General features: G+C 38.2%; 1 protein-coding gene across 24 annotated transcripts in view; it reads right to left on the reverse strand.

The window, feature by feature from the left end:
* Window positions 1–25,079, reverse strand: part of CACNA1C (calcium voltage-gated channel subunit alpha1 C) — a 536,805-nt gene that overhangs the window by 415,610 nt on the left and 96,116 nt on the right. For all 24 annotated transcript variants that reach the window (XM_044416974.1, XM_044416973.1, XM_044416952.1 and 21 more), the window contains 2 exons: window positions 17,857–18,178; window positions 12,905–13,010 (listed from right to left, as the gene is read on the reverse strand). In XM_044416974.1, coding sequence (XP_044272909.1) covers window positions 12,905–13,010; window positions 17,857–18,178 — 428 coding nt within the window. The remainder of the gene's footprint in view (window positions 1–12,904; window positions 13,011–17,856; window positions 18,179–25,079) is intronic.

Below are 25,079 nucleotides of genomic sequence, written 5' to 3' on the forward strand. Positions count from 1 at the left end.
CAATGGGCCAAGCCAGAGAAGTTGGGTCCAGCCCCCAGGTTTCGTGTCAAAGTACTTGAAGTACAATAAGTTGGATCACCCTGATCTAGATGGAATTATGCTATTCACGATTTCTGAGCACACTGAAAACCAAAATACCACACATAAAAACATATCTTCCTCATACTGAAGAGAACTATTGATCTATGTAGCCCAATTAGGCGTGGATGAATAAATCTATTTCCAATTTTTGTTGCTTTTTCATATATTCTCTAAATCTGTAGAACATTGCTGGTTGGCTGGCATTAAGCCCAGGCAGGTTGGTCATGTCCTTAACTGTTATTAGGCAGAGATTAAGAAGAATCCTTCATCAGAGCTTCCAGCCAAACCTTAGGCAGCCTAGCCTCCTAGATAAGCATGGAATTCAAATATGCCAATCAGCACTCACAGCGAGAATTTCAACCCAATAAGCTGCTGTCCTTGCTACCTGGTCATCAGGGGTATAAAAGGGGACTCTGCCAGGGGTTGATTGCCCTTTCACTGTTACCAAACTTTGTTCTCAAGAATTAAAAAAAAAAAATTTAACCTCTCACTCCCGTTGTGCTTAATTGGGCCAAGTGGGTCAGCGTCGGACCCATTGTGACCTTCAAATCTGTTCCAGCCTGCATTCATATCAATACGTTTATTTTAAAAAATCTGCAAAAATGCATGTGAATTCATATTTTAAAACATATTTGATCTCAAAATGCACATTTCTAAGTATATTTTGATTTTTTTTTCCAAAAACTGAAAACTGTAAAACTTAAGTTCTGATCCAGGCATTAGCTCAAGAGGTGCAGATCAAATCAGTTTCTGTCAGAATATGCAATATTTTAGTGTCTTAAGAATCCCTAAATCTGTTTATTTATCTACTCTTAACTAGCAGTGGCAATTCACAGTCTAAGGAATTCATAACTTCCAGTCCTGCTGTGCAGGATCCTTTAAACTGGAGATTCCAAAAACTGAATATGGGATTTTATGTACATGCAAAGCACATGCTTTGCCACTGCTGCACATATCCAGTTCTTCTCAACAAATCAATATATTGACAAGCACTATCTCTGTGCCTACACTCTAGGTACAATTAGAACATAGAAGGGGAGGATCAGGACGGTACTGGTAGGCCCCACCCTCAGTCTGCATGACTGATTGGACTCCGGGTACACAATCTATACGTGTGTAAGCTGTACATTAATAGACTTTGTGCAATATGCGCTCTGAAAAAATTGCAGGCAGAAAAAATATATCTTCAGGACGGGCCACATCTCTACCAAAGCAAGTAAAAACAGGAAAAAAAACACACACAACAGGAAAACAAAACATAAAATGATTATCATTGGCCCAAAATGGTACTCTTGCACAACATCATGCAGTTCGGGTAAATAGCAATAGCTATAAGCTTAATCCTTCAAATGATGACATAAGGTCTAAAAATATGACTACAAAACCTGAAGTGTGTGTCTCATTATTTTAAGTCAGAAACAAGTGTAAGTATACACACTTGTTAAAAATTTCAATGGGAACAATAACTGTTAAAAAAGAGGTTTGCTATTTTGGCAAGCTAGATAAAGACTATCACGCACAGATGGTCTCCACTTCAGCTCCCTCCACTGTTCTACATGCAAGCCTTGCAGCCACTGAGCTAGTGGCAGACAGGCAGGAAACCTTCCAAAATACCAACATTTTCCATCAGTGCAAGTTTAATAAGGCAGATCGAAAAGCAGCTGTATAGATGCCAACACAACTAACTGGGGAATCGCTGAAATGCTGTAGTTGGAAAGCACACACTGTAGGAACCAGGCATCTGGACTTTGCTCCTGCCAAATATAGTTCATGTGGCAAAAGGTGTTGACATCACAGTTGGAGGGAACAGAAAACTACAATCTGAAGCATTAAGATCAGCAAGCACAAGAAGTGACCCAGATACAACATTCAAGTTGTATACTTGCTGTGTAGGGTCAGCATGTAATATATCCAAGTCCAAGGCTAGATAGGCTCAGCATGTGTATGTACATAAATTAAAATCCAGGAAATAGAAACAGACAGATACAAATGATGTAGGACCTCACAACAGAAATAGGAAGCAACTAGTTGCCAGAGATTCTCTTACAGCTTCACTTAGATTATCATCTGACTACTATGTCTCTGCCAGAGCAAGTTACTGATAGAAACGGGAAGAACTGCTCATGACCTTTTCTTATTAGTACAACATTCTTATTAATCACTCTCATTTCTAAATAGGAAAGCCCACTGTCCTGTTCACACTATATTATAAAAAACATTATGCACAATAGTTGTACAGCCATGAATGTACTATCATGTTATCTCCTTGCTTCCACTCATTCCCGTTAAATTTTGGCTTCATCTGCACTAAAGCAGTTTGAAAGCTACATATTTCCAAGTATGTTTTCCATTCATTTTTTGCTGAGATATCACACAGTCACTTTAAAAAAGGAACTAACCAACATATTCACTCACAGGGCTTCCTCTGTGGAAATGTTTCGTGATTGCTCTATATTATTCTTTCTCTATGGTTTAATTAAGAACAGACAATATTCAGAAGAGAAAGAATTTGTTAGAACCAATAACAACGTGGAGTACAAACCTGTGCGGGTTTTCAAGCTTTCAAAAAAAGCATTTAAGCAAAGTCTTTGTAATTAGGTCAAGACTGTTGCACTGTGGATCAGTCATCAAAAACTAAATTTATATGTATTTACCAGGCCCCAGGAGGGTATGGTCATTCTGATAATAAATTTTTAGGCAAAGCTGCTAGTTCCATGTGGTCAAGGGCAAAAAGAGCTTGACAACTGTCTATAAATTATCCTATATACAGCCTCAATTTGTCAATTCAATCTTTGTTGCCAACACTTTGCTCCCTTTGACTACTTTCCTCACTATAATTATATTTATAAACATATAAAAAATTAAAAACAACTGTACAATTTTCTGGGCCCAAAAATATACAACTCCAGTTGCATATTTTTGAGACTCTGAAAAAAAACTCAACAGTGAACAAAAAAGGAGTAGTGATCAGAGCAGGGAGGAGGAGACAAGGTTCTGCCATGAAAGGCACTGAAATACTAGCTGGAGAGCAGAGAGGAAAGAAGGGAGAGAACAAGCCACGGTGAATGCAATGATTTGTTGGTCACACAGTGGAATGTTCAGTAAACAACCTACTTACCGTGGCTTATTCATAGCGTGGCTTAGTGTGATATGTGAACATGCCTCAAAGCATTGTTAAGTTGACATATTGCTTAGCCAAAACAATTCCTCTTACATACCCGTGGCATAATTGTTGGTCTAAGTAGCATTATTTCAGTTGGAATCGACTACATTAAATTCTCAATGTCCACAAAAGTCCTTCTAAATCACCCATCACCATTCTGTTATATAAATCCAAGACTGTTCCAAAAACAAATTACAAACAGTCTACACAAGAAATTGGGAAGATAATAGATTGGAATCCTAGAGAAATCTCTGAATACAACCGTTTTTGCTACAATTTCTCAGTAAATATAATGTAATGCTATACATTCATCTACAGTAGTAATTGAATACTAAAGAGCTAAATACAGTTCATCATCATCAATAAAGACCAGATTTTCAGCTGCCCACAAAAGTGATAATCAGTTATCTGACATCATTACTCTCTCATAGGCATCCAGGGACAGCAAGCAATTAAGCAGTCATTCACAGAGATTTAACGATTCCATAATCCTTGCATCAGAAGGCACAGTTCAATTTTCAAAGAATGAATGGAAAGAAGGAACTTTCATCTACATGTAATGTACAAATATGAATGCAAAAGACATTTTAAAAGAAAGTTCTGCAAACAGAGGATTTTGTTGCTATTACAAGAACAAGGGAAAGAAGGTTGAACTATTGAAACAGAAGTAAGAATTTCTCCTGGTCTTATAAAGCATCAACACCCAACCTTGCAGTATGTGCTATAAACCATAGTCCTAACTTCATTATGTTATTGCTGTGGTGTGACACTGACCAGGCTTGTGCCATTTTCTGAATGCCACACAGACATTGCAGAAACATTTTCCTCTCAAATTCCTATCTTAGGCAACTATGGTTTTGTTACTGTGGAGGTATGGTATCTCTGTTTTAAAACATAATTTCTGGAAAACAAGCAGAAAGACTCCATAATAGTACTGGTCCTCTCATAGAAGCTGGCCTAAATTCCCTTCAAATTAGCTCCAATTTTCTTAGTTCCATTCTCTTGACTGCTGTTCTTTTCAGAAAGTTACATGTGTGTGCAGGCTTTCTACATTTGTGAAATGTCAGTAAAGCCTTGGTGGAGTTGATTAGTTCCAAATGGTTTTGAGCACCATGTATCCCCTGAAAAACAGTTTGATTTCTATGATTTACACATATAATTCACTAGATGCAACTCCTCAGCCTCCTAACAATATGGCAACAATAATCCTTACCTACCATAACAGGCTTTAATAATGTATTTGAAGAACCTATCATTACGGACTCCAACAGTGCACCTGAAACACTCAGAACATAAAAGCACTATATTAAAATCTTGTTATTTATTTGTTATGTGCCATCAAGTTGTCCCTTCAGTTCTCTGAATTAAAGCCCTCCAAAATATCCTATCCATGACAGGACATTTGAGCTCAGGTCTTATAAATACAAGGTAGTGGCTTCCTTTATGGAGTCAATTCATTTCATATTTGGTCTTCGTTTTCTTCTTCTGCCTTTGACTTCCTCTAGCATGATTGTCTTCTTCAGAGTGTTTCTTACTATTCTTGCATTCTAGTAACAGCCATAAGATATGCACTTGCAAGAAAGGAAGAAACTTGGAGTAGTGTATTCCAATTTTCAAAAATAAAAAGTTATTCCTTTTATACTGTAGAGTTAGAATAAGATAGAACTGGATCTACTGGTAGATTTCTGGGTGAGTGACACTGGATCAGCAATAATTTCTTACTCCCAATTGCTCAATAATAATGACAAAATGTTCCCCACCCTGGTATATTGCTGAAATGAAGCAAGTGAGGGACAGATTCCAATTCGGATACTTATTTCTGGGTTCTAAATTTCAAAGTTTCTCTTTTGTGTCTGATTGTAACTGGTGGATCTCAGGATTCTAGTAAAAAACAAAGTAGATCTTGCAAGTTTGAAGTGTCCCCTGCCCCCATTCTAATGGTCAAATTTGGCAAAACAGAAAAAAATCACTAGTTATATGAAATGAATGGCACAACCAAGCACCTACTCCTTTACCCTTAATGATGAGTGTTTATTCCCTAAGGAATCCTCAAGTATGCAATTGAAGTGGATGACATAGTGAAAAATAAAAGCCCCCAAATATCAAGATTGCACAGAATATCTTTATATGTTACATACTGAAAAGGTGGAAGATTATTCTGACCAAAAAGGTCCTTCCTTTGCACCAACTGATGATGGCTCATTATAATCATTGCAGTGCAGTAAATAAATATTAGAGCTAGAAGATCCAAATTCAAATAATGCTCACTGACCTTGAATATGAAATTTTGAAACCTGAGTTCTAACTTCAAAACCCCACTGCAATGTTACAAATCATAACAAATTATCAATTTGCAGCCCATTAATGACACCCATAATCTGCTAAAGTGGTGGCTTTATGATAGGCCTGACTGTAATTCTACCCTACAGTGTTATTACTTGGGTAGCTGAGTTAATAGCTGTTGGGAGTGAGAAGGATGACTTTGGGCATTCATGCTCAAGGATGGCTGGCTGGACTTCAGAAGAATCCAAATCTAAATGTGAAACAGAACAGGAGGCGGTTAGACAACAAGATGGAAGAAATGGGGGAACTTATCACAAAGCCAGGTCCATCAGATGGGGAGACAGTCTATGGGAACATTCAAGATATACAGCAGATTGGAGAACCTCCTGAGTATGGGAGTTTTTCAAATGAAGACCAGGCAGCCCCAGCTCTTGACCCCATGACATGCAATCAGCAAAGGAGGGCAGCCCAGTTATAAGACTGGTGCACAGAGAGGAGGAGTGCTCATTTTCAGAAGACCACTCCAAAAGGGATGGGGCCCAGGCATGTTCATAAGGATAGTTGCTGGAGGTGAATCCTGCACAGAATTCAACAAACCACTCTGTGCATGCTCAGAGATTCATTCTGGGTGATTTGTGCTTTTGAATGCTTAAAGGAGGAACCTTGGCTTTCAACAATAGCCTCCCTATGCTGTATTATTATAAATGGAAAAGGTACCATATACTTGATCATGCTTTTTACACGGCATTGTTTTTAATATGTTGTCACCTACCTACTCTGCAACCAAGAGATGGGGTGACTTAGAAATTCACAATTTTGCATTGATCACTAGGATCAACCTTATACAAACCCATTACAAATATATGGAGAAATTGGATAAACATGTAATGGCTTTCATAACACCACTGAGAAAATACTTTGACAGATGTGTATAATTCAAAGCAGCTGTGGTAGCTCAGCAGCAGAGCACCTTCACATGCGAAAGCAAACCTGATCAATTCCTGGCTTTTCCAGGTTTGGCTGCAAGAGACCTGAAACCAGTGCATGTAAATAATACCAAGCAAGATAGTCTAAGTTCTCGGCTGCAACTATTGTTTTGCAGCAACTACTGTTTTGCAGAAAACTGTTTGGCTAAGGAAAAGAACAACTAGTTTTTGCCATGTGCAACATCTGTTAGCAGCATCCTGAAAACTAACAAGGCATAATGATTGAAAAAATAATAATATGAATTGCAAATCAAAAAATTGTCAGTTCAAATGTTATCTCTTCCATGAACTATATAGCCTAAATGAGACACCCTTTCAGGTTCATCAGCAATTTGGGGATAGTAATACTGACTGAGCTTAGTGGTCTTCAGCAATGTATATGAAGAGTTTTAAACACTAAAATACTATATAAAGGATTATTATCATATCCAAATATTTTATTCCTATTTTATCAGTGGAAATTTTTAAATCATTAATTACATTTCTGCCACTTTCTTCTTCAAAGGAGCTGAGAAGGTACAAAATTATTATTTACTCACACATGTATACACACATTATTTTCACAAAAATCTTGTGAGGCAGCTGAGAGCTAGTAAGCAGGTAAGTGAACCCAGATATCTCTGTCCCTACTCTACATTATCTTATTATAAGCACATCTTCATTCCACATTCTACAGAAAATGTATTCAGAAAATGAGAAAAATGTATCTGCTTACTGAGATATAAACAGCCATTGTTCTTTTTTAAACCATTTTTAAAGGCACTGCAAAACACATATTGGATAATGTACTTAGTAAAGAAGGTTCTCCATGTCTCCGAAAACTGGGATTGGAGAAGTTACTATGACAAATCCTTTACCCTCTCCAAAATTAAATTGTGAAGTAACCCTAACCCTAAACCCTATGTCTTGTTACCCAAGTGAAGGTCTCCCTTGATCAAAGCTGGTTTTCCACAGTTGGGCTGACTCCACCCCCTCAAGAAGAATGTACAGCTCCCTCTCACCCCATGCACTTTTAACTATACAAGGTATCAAGAGGATTTAGCCATAAACAACATCATCCAATGGTCATTTCCCATTTTCTGGTTCCTTCCACAAGCCCTTCTCAGTACTCTATCCCAATTCTCTACAATTTTAGATAATGGATAGTAGGAGAAGCAGAGAAGTGAAACAAACAAGAATCTTTATATTCTGCGGAAAATATGTGCTGCAGCACATATGGGGAAGTGAGATTTTGGCCTACAACCCCCATCAGTCATAGGTAGCAGAGCCAACGGTGAAGAGACATGTAAACAAAAAAATCTGAAGGGACACAAGTTCTTTGCCCCACTCTAAAGATTAGATAAAAATAAGGACATTTTGAAGGGTGCATAATGAGGTGTGGGCATGGAAAAAGCAATGTCACTGGCTTTAACGATGCAGTAAGTGCAACTGCAAGCCACATGATGCACTTATGATGAAAACAATGAAAATGTGAACTGGGGAAAAAAAAAAACTAGAAAGCTTTCCCAGATACAACTTTTTCCAGTTTAGCAGCTGAAGAAAAATTATTTCTCTCTTGAGGTAAAATATCTTAATTCTACCTGTGTTCTCACCCTAAAGAAACACTTCATAGAAAGTGCACATTGTTTGCACTAAAAAAAGAAAAAGAAAAGAAAAGCTCAGAAAAGCCCTAAAACTATAGCAATAATTTAGGATACAATCCACTACCACCATTTTTTCCATTAAATATCATCAACACATGAAAGATTCAACAAGAAGTTCTCTCGATATGTAAACATAGAGAATGTCTTCTTTTTGGAACAAAGCATAATCTGTTAATAATTTTCTTTTCCTAGCAGCAACTCTCTGCCCTCACTCTCTACTAGCCTTCTTACTCCATTTGTCTAGCAACGTAAACTTTCTCTGCTCCTTAGATATCTTCATTTGACAACGCAGCACTGTTAACCTTGTAGTTTTAATTCACGTTACTACCCAAGAACTATGATACACCATGACAGATATTTTGCATAAAAGTGAACTATCAGAGGTTCAAAAGCACACAGAGGTATAACTATTTAAGCTGAACCATCTTCCTTACATTTAATTGAAGAACCTGCTGACAGAAACATTATGATGTCATAATGCTAATTGTACTAAGGTAGGGATCACATGGGTATAACACATATTCTCATGCTGAATATTCTAGGTTGAATCCGCAGCAACTTCAATATAAAAAATCAAGTAGAAAGAGATTGGGAAGGTCCCATTCACAGTAAACAGCGGTGTTGTTCAGATGACATAGCAGCCCATCATGAGTTAATTAACCTACCGGCCACCATTAAGAATATGGAAACCTCAACTGGGGGTTATTAGGGATTATTTGAGCTGAGCAACCCTCACATAACCCAAAATCTCTTATAAATTTATACAAAGAAATAGCTTGTAGGAGGCATCACAAGTGTATAGGAAAAGGATTTTGTGTTGTAAGCCGCCCCGAGGCTTCGGCAAGGGGCGGCATAGAAATGTAATAATAATAATAATAATAATAATAATAATAATTTGATTTAATCAAAATTAAACTTTCTGGTCTTGCTACAAAACACTATGTATGGTGCAAAACCAAAAGTGTTCATTGTCCTGAGAACATAACCTCCTCATCATCATTTATAGTCGTATACCACCCAATATGTGAAGGCAAAAGGAGAAGAGAACGGCAGAAGATGAGATGGCTAGTCGGAGTCACTGGGGCAGTGGGTGTGGGCTTGGGTGGACTCCGAGGGATGGTGGAGGACAGAAAAGCCTGAAGGAATGTTGTCCATGGGGTCATGATGGGGGTTGGCCATGACTTTGGTTCTAAACAAACAGCAATATGTGAAACTCTCCAAAATGAGGCATCAGGGTAGCAGCATAATATTGCGGGGATATTTTTCCTCAGCAGGGATTGGGAACCAGGTTGGGAATGGGGGCAAAACAAATGGAGGCAAATACAGAGCAGTTCTAGAGGGAATCCTGTTTCAATCTGCAAGGGACCTGGGACTGGGGTATCATTCTACAGAATTATGATCCATAGCAAAAGTCTCACTGGAGAGGCTCAAAAGCAAGAAACTGAATGTCTGGAAATGGCCCAGTCAAAGCACAGACCTCAGAGTGACTGAGAAACTGCGGCTAGACTTGAAAGTAGCTATTCACCAAGAGTTCTCATCCAATCTGACAGAGCTAGAATGAGCAAACAATGCAAGATCTAGATGCGCAATTTTTCCATTCTTCTTTGTACTGTAATGCAAACCTATCTTCAAAAATCACTTGAAATACAAAACAAGGTCGCTGCTGCTTAGAGGAAAAGGAAAATGCTCCTTTGCATGCATAAATCCACAGATCTGGATTGGAACTATAATATGAGATCCTTGGTTGTTGTAGCATGCACTAGTTGATGCATTTAGCAATGGCTGGAGGTAATTTTCGCCAGTAAAATGGTTCTGTTTTCTAAGTGCATCCGATTTCCATCTCTGCAGGATGTACCATTTCTGAATCAGCTTTCTGTATCTCAGCCCACCATCTCTTTCAATGTTTTCCAAAGATGAACTAATCACTTGACACTTAGCTAACTGGAGTTCTACCAGAAAGTAACAGCAGCTTCTCTCTGCTTTAACACAGTAATGGATGATAACTATCTCAGGGAAAATCTAATTTACAAAACTGTGATAAGTATACAAATCAAATGAATTATCTGGTGAGATTCAAAACACACAGACATATTTCAACCTCTTATAAATACAAGGTGCAAACATCAAATGTCTTTGTGTTCAGGCTACTAATAAGTTCCCATTATCATTGTCTGTCTTTCCTCCTCATCATTCTCTTCTGCTGTCTATTCCTGAGTTGAAATTAAGATTGTAAGTTTCTTGGGGCAAGAAGCTTCCCCCTCACTTCTGTTACTTTATAAAGTACCGAAGTACAATTTATGCTGATAGCTTATTATTATTATTACTGTCATTATTATTGCTTCTACTCATGTCAATGAGTAGAAGCAATGAATGTCAATGAAATAATGAAATAAATTTCATGAATGTCAATGAAATAAAAGAAATCCTATCACAATTACCTCATAATTTTTATTACATCATTCCAGCCATTCCAAGTGGAACTTGGGAGCCCATATTGACAATAAAATGTTGTATTTATGTTGTAAAAGTTTATAAAGATTATTTTCCAGGGTTTCAGATAGGCATTTTTCCCAGGTCCACCAGAGATGCCAGGAACTTAACCTGGAACCTTCTACATACAAAGCACTTGCTCTCATAGCAAATTATAATCTTTCCATAGGTATATTTCAGGTTTAGACATGAGATGTTTTACAAGAACGTCTATAGATCTAGTGTGTGGATACAGCAAACTCGCCGAAGCAGCATCTATAACACTGGCCAGCAGATAGGGATGGGCCAATCAAGGTGTTCTTACACTATGATGCTCAACAAGCAGGCAGAATTTTGCTGCTGCATAATGTGTATGAAAGCCCTTAAACTGAGATGCTCACACAACCAAAATTATCACATGACAACTGCAAGTGTCACATGAAACTGTAATCACCTGGAGTGTCATCCTTAAGTGGTCAGTATATTGTCCATGGGAACCCCATCACCATCATCTTATGCTAATTAGCTATCTGTGTATCTAATTATAGTATATTCAGTCAGTTCCCATTGTATGTTTTTATTTTAGAAACTGAAATACACAAAAATCATGCATTCTAGGTTATTCAGGTATTGCTAATGTTTACTACCTGCCCAAAGCAATTCCATTTTGGTTAAGAGTCTGATTTGTATTTGTATTTGTACCAGGCTTATGATCTGAACCAATGATCTATACTTTTCTAAATAAACGGCGCACTCTTGTCACTTGTCAACTTTCTATGTTTCCATTGTAGCCTTTCAGTGTTATAGAAATCCTCATGAACACAACAGGATGTCATGGGTACCAATTTACAACCATATTTACTAGCTATCCTTCACCTGAAACTCTTCAAATATTTTTTTAAGGTCTACACAGTTTAATTATTTATTTAAGCTGCTTCTGTACAAATTGGTATCCCGAAATCTCCAAACAATCTACACAGAAACACATATAAAACAATATAAAAACCAACCTGAAACAGTATAAAGCAATACATACCATTAAATCATTACAATAAAAGCAATAAAACAGAGCTGTCTCTCCCTCCCTTCCTCTCACACACAATCCCTGAGAAAAGACAAAGTTAAGCAGAAACTGCTTTCAACTTGTTACCCAATATCTATTTTCAAACTTTATTATGAAATCTGTGTTTCTTTTTCCATTCACTAGAAACAAGTTCATGAAGTTACTTTATCTCATGGCCAATGCCTAAAGAATGGGTATCCATGCTTGGCTGTTGCTGTTTGGAAAGGCAATTATTATTTTATATTTCTTATTCCCTGGAAAATTGGACACCCTGTCTATCCCACTCCTTTAATCTACTTTCGGGTGAACAAAGTAATAGCTTCACCTCTCCAGTCTCTCCAAATTCTCCACAGGTAAGTTCTGAATACAGGGAAGAATGTGAAATCAGTGAAGTCAGTCTTTCTGTTTCCAAAGTCAAACATTTCCCCTTTTTTATCCTCTCAGCAGACAAGCCTATGATGAAATACCCACATTTCCATTTGCATCCCCAAAAATCATTTCAAGTCAAAGCCACCATCTCTTACATAAACAGAAAGGTCAGTGAATAATACGAATACATGCCAGGGTATCCTAGAGCTAAGCCCTGAAGCTGTTCATCAACTGTAGGAAAGGCCCAATAAATTAAACAATATCCCTCCTATTCAAGACAGAAATATTTCATGAACAAAACAATTAAACATCTGCCATATACATGTGTGAGTGCGTGTGCACACAAACACTTTCACAACATAATCAGGCAAACTGTCACCACAAAAAGCATCCAAGTCAAAACAGCTTAGCCCAGAATCCAAAAATTCAGGACATATATACTCTTTAGATTTAAAACAGCTTAACTATCATTAACTATCTTCTGTGGGGAGTTTGGGAATTGCCATTGAAGAAAAAGGGGGCAAGAAATTTCTAAGAGAATTCTCAACACTCCAGTCAGTTCTCGGGACTCTTTTGGGGATGAAGAATAATTAAAATTGATATGAATGTATAGTGTAGGGAGACCTATATCCTCTCCAAGACACAATCCTGATAAAACAGGTTATAATCAAAATCATGAATAATCTAAGGCTGCAACAACCTGTAATAAGAACGTATTTGGTTAAAAATAAAAGATGTCCATGTTTTTTTCCATACCTCTCAACTGTCTGTGCTGACTTCTGAACAAGTAGTAGTAAAAGTATAACACAGTATGATGATGAAGTAGTAAGCAAAAGTTAGTACTTACCAGATTGGAATTGGTAGCATTGGAATCATCTTCTGGAAAGGGGATATAGATAGCTAAGGCCACACAATTGGCAAAAATAGTGAGTAAAATAATAATTTCAAATGGTCTGAGGAATGGAGTTAAGGAAGGTAGATTTTTTTAATCACATAGTGCAATTACATTGAAAGTATGGGGGAAGGATTTAAAGGAATTCTGTTTAAAGAAGACATTCCTAATCCCTTGTATTTTGAAAAGAAACATATGCCTTTTAAAGTGCTTTTCTATCCTCCCAGCCAAGTTTCTTCCTAATATGTCAAAAGCACGGTAGGCCAGTCGCGTGCCAGAGTAAACATAGATTACTTAAAAAAGATTTTTTTCTTTATTTAGATTTAATTTTAAGTTTACTTTCCCCACTTGGACTGTGCTGTTATTTTATAGACAGACCACCTCACACTAGTTCTTTCTTTTTCTTGTTGCATTTCCAGTACAGTTTCTAATGGCTGTGATTTACGGAAAAAAAACCCCATCCCATCATTCTACACAATACTTCAGCATGTTTCAACCCTCTTTTCTCACTTTTAAAAAGGAATTTAAGAAAGGAATATTCAAAGTACTAGCTTTAGCAAGTTATAGAAGGGTTCATTTTTAAGATATCATTCCTAAATCCAGAAGTAATATGGATACACACACAGAGGGATGTTTAAAGTAAAATATGTTAAAATATGTGGTGGTTTATTTTGTTTCAACCCATCCAATACTGGAAATATTCCAAGCAGAAGTCCCTATTTTAAAATATACAGGGTGGACTAAAAGGTAGGTATACAGTACTGATTAGGTCATATTAAGTCTCTTAGGTGCTCGAAATGTCATCCATCAATGTTGCAACATTCCTGGAACCTGTCGCTGACACTGTGACACGAATTCCAGTTAGCACCAATGGCAATAAATTCTTGCGTGATGAACCCCCTCCATTCATGCAGCCTACGTTATGTCACACAGTTCTCAAAATGTGCAGTCAGGATTCCCTAAACAGCAGCATATTCCCTATGGCTAGTTTTGGCATCTTGTTCAGGTTAAGGAAATAATGCTCATGGGTGTACTTTTCTGTCTGCTATAATATTAGTTCAACTTCTTATTATCATCACACTCTTGCTGAGCTGATAGACAATACTGAGGTTCAGTAAAGTTGCATCCAGATTTTTTCTGGGTCATTCCCTTCCCATTGTTTCCTCTATCAAGCAAATGCAGGATTTATAGAAGAGGTTTAGGTATGATTTCATTACTATAGTATAGACATAGCATTGTAAATTTCTAGAATAAAATAATGGCATATATAAAATACAGCATGATAGACCCTCGAAATGCAACTACATGGAGGCAGCTTCATGTAGAAAAGCATTAGGATGAAACAGCTCCTCGCATTGTTGGACCTCTTAATCATACCAATACAAATTGCAAGCAAGCAAATAGTGCTGTGTTCACATAGAAAATGGAACCATGTAGTGAACCTGTAGCCAAAACATCTGAACCTTTTCCATACAGAGATGCCTAGATGGGGTTGTGTTTCCTTGTCAGACATTACATGCAGGGACTGAGCTTTAGAAAGATACACTATAGTTTAATATAGGTAATAATTGTCTTGTTGGCCACAGAAAAAAGAAATATAAACTAAGTTTCTGCTTGTGCATGATTATGCAAGTTTTAATTTCTGCAGTATAGTTCATGATGAGATTGAAATATGGAAAAGTAGGTCATTCCCAACTATAGAGAGAACAATTAACATCCAGTTACAGATGTACATATTGTCCCAGTTACTTCAATCAGCTAGTGCCCTATTCACAATTTTATGTTGACCTGTATAAGCTATTGTAATGAATCAAGAATTCAAAATATCTGTTCAACCCATTGTCCTTTTTATTAAAGTAGGTAAGTTTTTAATCTCTCACAGGAACAACTTTTAAAGGGGTAATGTAGGCTTTCTTTCAGTAAACAATCTGGAAGGCAAGATAATGAATTGACAAGCTAGCAGAAATTATTACCTACAGCTGACACAGTTCATTATAACATGTGTAAAACATAACAGTTCTCAAAACATTAACAACTATTTATGAAGTGTGTGTGGTGTCAAATTGGTTGAGTAGCCCTGGTTCTACATACCCATATACTCAGTGTACTAGGGAGAAATAGCTGGAGAGAGCTTATAAATTTCCCAAACTCATCTGGTTAGTCACTATGGGAAAGAGAAAGATCAACTTGATGGGCCTTTGATCCAAACTATTGTGCCTTTATGTTCAGATCTTCTTCAGAACACATCAGGTAATAAGTAACTGTGGTTATCATGTAGCAACAAGTTTCCTGACTTTTGTTTAAGTAGAAAACTTGTGAGTGTGCTATAGAATCTCCACAATGTCATCTTTGCTCATAAGGTGGGATTTTTCAAAATGTGTACCTTAATCAGAACTAATTTTCCTGCCAGAATTTTGAATGATGTCCCAAGAAACCATAAGAACAGTCTGTTGTAGATTATAGGGCCATATAGTCCAACATACTATTTCCAACAGTATGGCTTGCTATATATTTGCTAGACAGAGCAGCTTACATGTGAAAAGATGCATTCTGGTTGTTTTTTCTTCAGGAACTGTCATTCAGAGGAGCTCTACCTTTGACCATAGAGAAGAGATTCCATTCTGATGCAACATGGAGGCCATAAAAGATATGACACAATATGCTGCTAAATAAATTATAGCATGGTAGTGGTGGACTCATCAAAGGGATCCCATCTTTCAGGAGCAACCCAATCATTTCTATAAATATGTTCTGTAGCTCAGAATCCTAGTATTTGAGGGAAGTCATTGGAAAAATGTCAACAGTTTTGTTGTGTTTTCAGAAGGACAAAATCCTTCAGAGATTGACCTTACTGCATCGTCTGGTCATTTCCAGATTTCATCAGTACAACCTCCCATTGTACAACAAAACTTTTGAGCTAACATGAATTTCATATATTTATCAATATTTATTATATATTTTTCACTTGGGGCTTGCTTCCTAAAGATGCATGGTTGCTAAGATGCCAAGTAAGTAAAGCAATCTCTTGGCTGGCCAGCCATCATGGCATGCCAAAATTCTAAGCTCCTGTGTTGGGAAGAGCAAGAAATAAAACTGAGAGGATTAAAATCTAGCACCGGAAGAAAGACAATGGAGATGCTGAAGGGCATTAATGAAACCTTCACCTACAAGTCCATTTTTATCCCTTTCCCCCAAGCCTGGGGGGGAAGTTCAACAATATCTGATATAATGTGTTTTGGTTTTTATACATAATTCCACTTGCCCCTTCAAGATTCCTTGAGAACACACTACAAAGCAGAAAATTAACCTCAGGGCAAAACTAAACAGAACAGCAGCAGTCTCCCTGTGCTTAAACCTAGCCCTTCGGCATTCCAGGTTGAGATGTCCAATTTAAGGAAACCAGAGAGCTCAGTTCTGCCTTCTTCCATCGCTTACCTCCAATCAGACATCTCCCCAAGTACTTTTCTTTCAGCTAGGCCATTTGCTCTGATTCAGACCTTGAAAAGTTACTGCCGGTCAAAACAAACAGTACTGGGCTATATGGACTAAACTTGTACAAGGCAGCTTTTGATGCATTCTTAAATCAGAAAATAGATATAAACACATATCCTAGTAAAGCGATGGGGAATGTTGATATACTGAATCTCAGCCTTACCCAACATAGCCAAAGGTAAGGGATTATGGGAACTATAGTACAAGAACATCTGAAGGCTCATAAATTCTCCATTACTGTCCTAATAGTGATGTAGATCTCTGTTTAAATTAATGGATTTCCATAGTTACGTATAGCTTGGCCCTCAGTTCCTTTCAAACCAAGAGATGCCAGTTCCCAGGTTCTTGCTCTGTATACATGAATAGGTAACCCAGCATTGGCATTTTAAATTAATTTCCATCAACTGCTCCTAAATAGTATGTGGGGGCATTCACATGTGCTAAGAAACAACTGCTTGTGTACGATTGTGCTAGTGGTGTTCAATCAAATACTTAAAGGTGACTCTACATTCAAAATACATATTTTCAGGGGCAGCTTGCTACAACTCTTAATAATTTACTGCTTCCAATTAACCTCTACAGCATTTGGGCAATTCTTTCTGCCACGTTAGTGCATCCAGTGTGGTAGGGTCATTCAGCCATTCTCAATGTACACATGCAGTAGAATTACCCATTCTTAAAAGGCAATACTACCACATCTCTACATTCCAATGGCTCCTTTCCTATTATTTTTCCAACCTTGATAAACTATGGCTTATGAAGCTGGACGACAGCACTATGACCAAGCCTTCCTGCCTTGCCCTTCCCTTCATGTATCAGCTTTGATGAGTTCTTTCTTTCTTATTAAGCCAGAGTTCCCCATTATATAGGAACAGGGAAGCCTGTTTAATGACAATTAATATACTGGCTTATTATTCTGATTTGTTAACTGACATAACTGCTGTTTTGACCTAATGGGAACTCTGGCATATTGCAAGCCTGGAATGGCACATGGAAAGCTGATATATGAAGGGAAGAGACAAGAATAAAGGGGGATGGGAGTGGTAGACCCAGAGAATGAACACTGGGTCCCTAAGCTCATTCTCAGCTTCATAACTTGTGGCCCTTGAGTTGTTTCAGCGACAACTTCCATCATCCCTAGCTATATATGACATAGTTGAGTGAAAGATAGTCAGTAAAGAGTTCCTATGTCCCGTAGCAATTTTCAGGTTTCTAGAAACAAGTGTTCTATATGCTTTGAGAATCTAGACAGAGGACATTCATATGCTGCTCATAGTTTAAAATGAGTCATCCTAGTGCTCTCATTTATTCACACACATTAGAATGAATGGGAGCACTAGGATGACTCATTCATATTTGTACATCGGATCTGATACATGTAACAACTTACTGGTTTCCATATCAAAAAAGGATATTTCCATTCAACAATACTGATGCATGCCCTCCGGATGGGATTTTTCAGTGTTAAACACAGCAATGCCCGGGGAGGACGTGTAGCGGTGGTGGTACCCTGTTTTTTCTGTTTCCCATACTGCTGACGTTTCCTCTGTGTGGAGCTAGCAGTGGATATTGTTGCATTGCCAGCTGCACCCATCAATTTGGCTTGCCTGGCAGCATCAATAGCAGCCTGCCAGGAAAGGGCTGCACCTGGAGTAGGGATATGCTCAGGTGCCAGCCCTGCAGCTGCATTGGCATTCATGTTGGCATGAGCTGGACGGGGACTCACATAGTTGGAACCTAGGAAAAGGAACAAAAGAGATTATATATATATATATATATATTAGTCAGTAGCACAGAGTTTGCAAAAAAAACTAATAATCAACACAAAAGGTCATATCTTCATATGAAAAGCCAGTTCATGAGATTTAGTCACACTCTAGTGTGATTAAGGATCAAGAACCTAGGACTGGAACTATGAAGATAAATATACTTTCCAATATATAAAGGAGGACATGCTTAAAACATGTCAAAGATCACAGAACTGTTCTTCCTTCATTATGCTTTGCTAAAGGCTCTACGTTATTACTGCATGATGCATTTCTTTACTCTGTAAAAACCCATCCTCAATGTATTCAAAAGCCAACATGGTGTTGCACTTTTGGCTAAAGCTACACCAGAAAAGGAAAAAAGAAGAAGAAATGCTCTGTGTGTCAAGTGAGATAGTTTTGAACAGTTCCACAACATCTGGCAAGAGTTCCTGACCCTCCTTGGTGACTAGGGGAACAATTGGCCCACATAACTCTGTTTAGCACTGAAACACATAAAGTCTTGGAAGTAAATATCTCCCCCCCCCTTCCTATTTTTCTTCTTTTTCTCTTTCTTAGTTTGGTTCTTTATTTTGTATGTAGGATTTTACTGTCTGCTTTTGGACTGAGTAGGAGGGAACATGGGGATTGGGTAGAAAAGGAATATAGAGTGTGGAGGACAATCGAAGTGAGTGATAAGGAAAAAAGATGGTACATATCCTTAATCCAGTACAGAAGTGGTTGCATGAATGTGGCCAAGCACCTTGTCCATACTGACTGAAACTCATCCAATAAAACCTGACAAGGCTGATGTCCCTTTGGACAGAATATAAGCAGCTCTGAACCACTGTGAAAAGCTCTGCTGGGCAGCAGAGGGAAGAGTGAATTGAGGCAGTGAGATACTGCTTCTTTGCCACCTTGACTCAATTGTAGGCACATTCCAGGTGTCTGCTGCATTCACGGGGAGTTTTCCTCCATCTGCACTCAAGCCATCTCCTAAGTTGTTTCACTGTTCTCAGCTCTGGGGTGTATCATATGAGCTCTACAACAGAGAGAGTCCTTCAAAACAATCATGTCAACTGGCCAGGCCATTTCCACATTCCACAGCGTGACCAGGACTTCAACGGGAGAGCCAGCCGTATCAGCCAGAAAATCCCCTAAGCCCTGTAGAAACCATTTATATCCATTAGCCTCTGGGAATGGACCATCTTAGTATGTCCTCCACCTTTGCACAGGGGAAAATGCCACAGTTCTACACTAACAAAATGTTAACAAAGTTCCCCCCATTGCAAAGACAAGAACAACACAGAGGTAGTGATTAATGTAAAAGGGGGAGAGAGGGAGAGGAGATACTAATCCCAGTAGAGCTGGAAATACAATAAAAGTCTATAGTTAAACTGGCTTTGAACATAGCTTGCTCTTGCTCTCTCTCTAAGAACAAGCTGTAGGTTTTTTCCCATCACACTGATGATCCTGAATGCAACCTTTTAAAATTTGGATATAATTGAAGGCAACATTTACCTATAAGGAAAAGTAAAGCACTACATCTAGGACAATGTTGAGACTAAAATTTAGCTATAATTCCCGACATTGGCTGTACTTTACTCTGGAATTGCATTTCTCCACTTAGGGCCTTGCATGGGCCTTCTACACATTCCCTGGCCAACATAATAATCAGCAGTTTTGCAGTACATTTAATAAAGTCTTATGCTTCAGCTCAGCCTTTCATCTGACTACTATTACTGTGTTATCAAGTAAGGAAATCACAAGCTTTAGGAACCCCCCTGAGAGCTTCTGCTGTTGGGCAGTACAGACAAGAAATAAGTAAATCACCCATTTTGTGCAATCTTCAATCATTATAGTCTCTGGCCACTTAACACAGCAAGGTACATTGTTTCTACTTGATCACTGGCAAATCACAAGGGTGAATATGACTATGGGTTCACCAATAATGAAATATGTTTTAAGAATTGCTGAACCGGAGAAACAGCAGAGAAATTATTGCAAAGAAAAACCATGAAGACAGGAAGCTAATTAGTATTTCCCTCAATTTAAACCAATGATATCTGCACCACAACTACTTATTCATAGCCAATAGTTTACCAAGAAAGGAAAGACATTTAAACAAAAAAAAACAAAAAATGCTTTGGCAAGATTCCCTTTTTTCTCAGTCTTTTCCCCCTATGGCATATCTGTATTCATCAGTTATTTGAAATACTAGTGATGCTACAGTAACTATGCAAATACAATAGAAAGTCCTGAGGAGCTTGGGCATACACCTACAACGAGTTACAGCTAAGCAGGTGGGTATAGACTTGCTGTTTCTCATTTCTGGATGCCCACATGCTTTGCCCTTTTCTTCCAAGCCTGTTAGTTAAACCTTTGGTCTTTTGTTATTAGGCCATTTTATACTAGATTTACAACAAATGTTTAAACATTCAGACTTGGATATCCTTAGTGTCCACCTTAGTATCTACTAAGTATGTTGCCATCTGAAACCTCTATTCAAAATCAAAAGCCTTTTAATTCCATAGCTAATCACTTTCGAGCCAAGGGCATAGTATAAACAGCACATTCACAAAATACCATTTACTATGTCCTATAATGATATCCAACTAAAGAACAAGAGGCCATTACAAAAGCCCGTACGTGTTTGCAGTAGAGTTATTAGTCAAAGAAAGAATCTATATCAGAGGAAGGTAACCTAAACTGCAGTACAGTCAATGGTCAGGAATGTTGGCAGTTGTAATGGAAAACACTTGGAGGGTGCCTGGTTGTACACTCCTGATCTATATCATTATTCTGTATCATCAAGGCTGAAGGACATAGTGAATATTTGAGTGAAGGCTTTTAGTGCATAGTTAGGCCAGTAAAGAGGTATTTTCCTCTGCATTTATTTAAAGCTACCATCACTACTTTGATGCAATGGTAGAAAGTGTAGGAAAGGGTGGACCTCTAATCTTTTGGCTTACAACTCTATCAGCCCAAGCCAGCATAACCAATGATGAGGAATCATCGGAGTTGTAGGCCAGAACATATGTATGGCCACAAGTTGTTCACCCCTAGTGTAGATTCATAATAGGAGGAATAAAATTACTTATGGATGGTGATATAGGGTGCATTCATGTGCTCAAATGGTATTATTCTGGACTAAGTTGCTGACCTAAATGTGATAATGTTATATGGTTATGTCACACAAACTATATAGAAAAAATAAACAAGTGCTAGAAATCTAGGTGTTTTTCATGGGTTGCTGCTATACTTCTAAATCTTTTGACTGATTATTTGAGGGGGCTAGTAAAAAAAAAAGATGTTGAACTAGTAGTAACCATATACAAACAAGAAAAAAAATAGAGATCATACCAATATGGGAAATGCCAAATTTTCAAACAAAAATGGGAAAAGTCAGAATATTCTACAGCTAATAAAATTAATGAAACTGATGATTAGAAATAGGAGGAAGTATACCTTCATAACTATAGATAAATAAGAGCCATTTATATTTTTTAGAACCAATATAGTATTCCCTAATGAATAACCCATGATTTTTCTGGCAGGCTCTTTGTTAGGTAAGCAGTGATATAAATACCCTTTATACAACCAAGGAGTGGCCATCTAAAATGGCTTACTTGTGCATCACAAACACACACGTCTCGGAAAGCAGCAGTGGCAAAAGAAAAGTCTCCTCCCTAAAATCTTATGATTTGCACAAACTTGTAGCCTGGTCCCAAGGCATATAGGGCTGTATAGGTCATAACCAGCACTTAGGATGCCAAAAGAACACACCATTAGTGAGTGAAGCTGCTAGAAAGAGTTAACTGTTGTGCACAGCATTCTGCATCATCTGAAGCTTCTAAATGCCTTTCAAGACATCCATACATAGAGCTATTACAATAATACAACTAACATTAAGACATTTGTGACCTTAGCCAAAACAGACATGTCTAGAAATAAGTCCAGTTGGAACACTAGCCTCAGCTGTACATTCCTGGCCACCATGAAGACCTGGACATCCAGATTCTGAGCCAAATCCAAGAGTATATTCAAAGTACAAACCTGAGACCTCATGAAGAGTGTAACCCCATTCAGCACAGGCTAAATACATATTCCCTTTTGACAGACCAAAAGCACTTACATTTTGCTTACATGAAAGTTCCAGTTATTTGTCCCTCTTCAGTCCATTACCTACATCAGGCACTAATTTAGAACCAGAATACCTTCTATGGATTTTGATGGAAAAACGAGATAGGGCTTAGTGTCACTGGCATACTGGTAACCCTGAACCTCAGTTCTCCTAGTGGTTTCACATATATCATATAGAATAGTAGAGTAGGAAGGGGCCACTGGGTCAGTGCAGGACTCCAGGTTAAACCATCCCTCTCAGATGGCTGTCCAGTTGCATCTTGAATGCCTACTGTGGGAGCGCACACAACCTTCCCAGGTCACTGCTTTCATTGACCTAATGCTCTAACAGTCAATTTCTAGATTTCCAAGAAGTATATCCACATGTTCATATGTGTAACAGGATCAAGTGAAGCAAAAATGTTTCTAGTACTGGTCCTCCTATAGTTAGGATTTTTAATCAGTAAAGGCCACATAGATTTCAGTCACACACCTACACAAGACTAGAGAAGAGGAAGCACATTCTAGAGATCATACAGGATGACCTTGACTGTGTTAGCAAACACTTTCCACAGCAGGAATAGACCATGTACTTGAAAAGCACAATTTATAAATTACCAGTCCTACCTAAAGTTATATCAATCAGCCACTAGCTGAGAAAACAGCTCACCAACTACTCCACTTTAGATTTTTTTCCATCACGTATCCTGAAAATGCTATTATATGCCTTTTTCCTTTATCTGTGAGCTTGCTTTGTGGCCCTTGTTGGGATATTTTGATAATAATTATATTAGGAAGCTAGATTGCCTGTAGCTGTGTAGATATGAACCAGCTATAATTATTTGGTCATAGCACATGAGAAATTTATTCCATTTGCTTGAGCACTGTCTGCCCTTGAAAGACAGCAGTTCTTTCACCTCAGAAAAGGTGTTGTTGTGGCTTATATTTTCAAAGTGTGGGAAAAAGTGGGAGGAAACTCCCATGTAGGAGGCAGTTATCCCTCATGAAAAGCGAACTTGCAGTTTTGCACAGATTGTGCCCTGATTTTCCAAAGGATTACTAGCCAAACACAGTAAAGTCATTTTATGGAGGCAGATTAATTGAAGTCCTGTGAGTCAATATATAATGGGAAAGAGACCAAAGCCAGGAAAGCAAGTTGAGAAGAGATTAATATGTATTGAAGGAGAATGAACAGAGTGTCTAGTTCATCTTGGATGACTGTTGATTCCATATTGTTTATCCAGAACAAAAATCATATCAAAGAGCTCAGTCTCTGAAGGGAAAGAGGAAATTCAGCTGCACTCAAATGGATTGTTTAGGGTTATGTAATCCTATGTAAAATGTTCCTTCCTTGGAGTACTTTGGCATGTGTCCACATATTGTCCAGTGGCAAGCCACAAATATATTATCCGTGGTCCAATTTAAGTTAGACCCTCACATCCATTAACCAACAGAATTCTCTTCACTCAAACTAAGACTATTCATTTTATAGATACTGCTTCCACAAGTCAGCAGTAATGATTTGCTTTGCAAAAACATTGTATGCATATCCGTACGTGCTGTAAGAAAGAACATAGAAAGATAGAATAATAGAGCTGGAAGGGGCAAGAGGGCCATTGAGTCTAACCTTCTGCTCAGTGCAGGACTCCAAGTTAAGCCATCCCTCTCAGATGACTGTACAGTTCCATCTTGAATGCCTCTTGTGTGGGAAAGTACACAACCTTCCTAGGTCATTGCTTCCATTGATCTAATACTCTAACAGTCAAGAATTTTTTCCTGATATCTAACTGGCTTCCTGTAACCTGAGCCCATTGTTCTGTGATCTCTGGGATGACAGAGAAGAGATTCTGTCATTTTTTGTGACAGCCTTTCAAGTACTTGAGGAGTGATATCGTATCTCCCCTCAGTATTCTCTTCTCAAGGCTAACTTACCCAGTTCTTTCAATCCCTCCTTTGGTTCCAGTCCCTGGATCATCCTTGCTGCCCCCATCTGAACCCTTTCCAGTTTGTCTGCATATTTCTTAAACTGTGGTGTCCAGAGCTGAACACAAAATTCCAGATGAAGCCTAACTTGCAGAACTTGGCATTTGTTCCTACTAAATTTCATTCTGTTGTTTTCAGCCTAGTGCTATAACCCATCAATATGACTTTGAAATTTGTTTCTGTCTTCCAGATTATTAGGTATCCCACCCAAATCTGTGTCATCTGCCTAACTGATAAGCATCTTCTGCACTTTCTTATCCAAATCATTAATAAAAATGTTGAAGAGCACTGGGCCCAGGACTGAACCCTGTTTTACCCTACTTATCTGTCTCCATTAATGAGCACCATAATGAGCTGCCATTAATGAGCACTCTCTGAGTCCAATTCTGCAGCCACTGTGGATCCACTTGATCATTGTTCCATCAAGCCAAATTTTGGCTAGTTTCCTAATCAGGCTATTGTGAAACACTTTGTCAAATGCTTTGCTGAAGTCAGGATAGATGTCCACAGCATTCCCACAGTCCGACAGAGAAGATACCCAATCAAAGAACTGAAATCAGATTTGTTCATAAGGAAACCATGTTGGCTTCTAGTAATCACTGCATTGTATTTTAGGTCTTTTCAGATCAACTAATTTATAATCTGCTCCAGAATTTCCCTGGGGTTGATGTCCAACTGATTGGTCTGTAGTTCCCAGGTTCTTCCTTTCCACCCACCCCCTTTTTAGCCCTTCCCAAGTCATCTATAGCACTCCCTCTGTCATCTATGATTTCTCATAGATAATAGAG

The sequence above is a fragment of the Varanus komodoensis genome, unplaced genomic scaffold, assembly GCF_004798865.1.
Source record: "Varanus komodoensis strain SLA01 unplaced genomic scaffold, ASM479886v1 scaffold85, whole genome shotgun sequence".
Taxonomy (NCBI): Eukaryota; Metazoa; Chordata; class Lepidosauria; order Squamata; family Varanidae; genus Varanus; species Varanus komodoensis.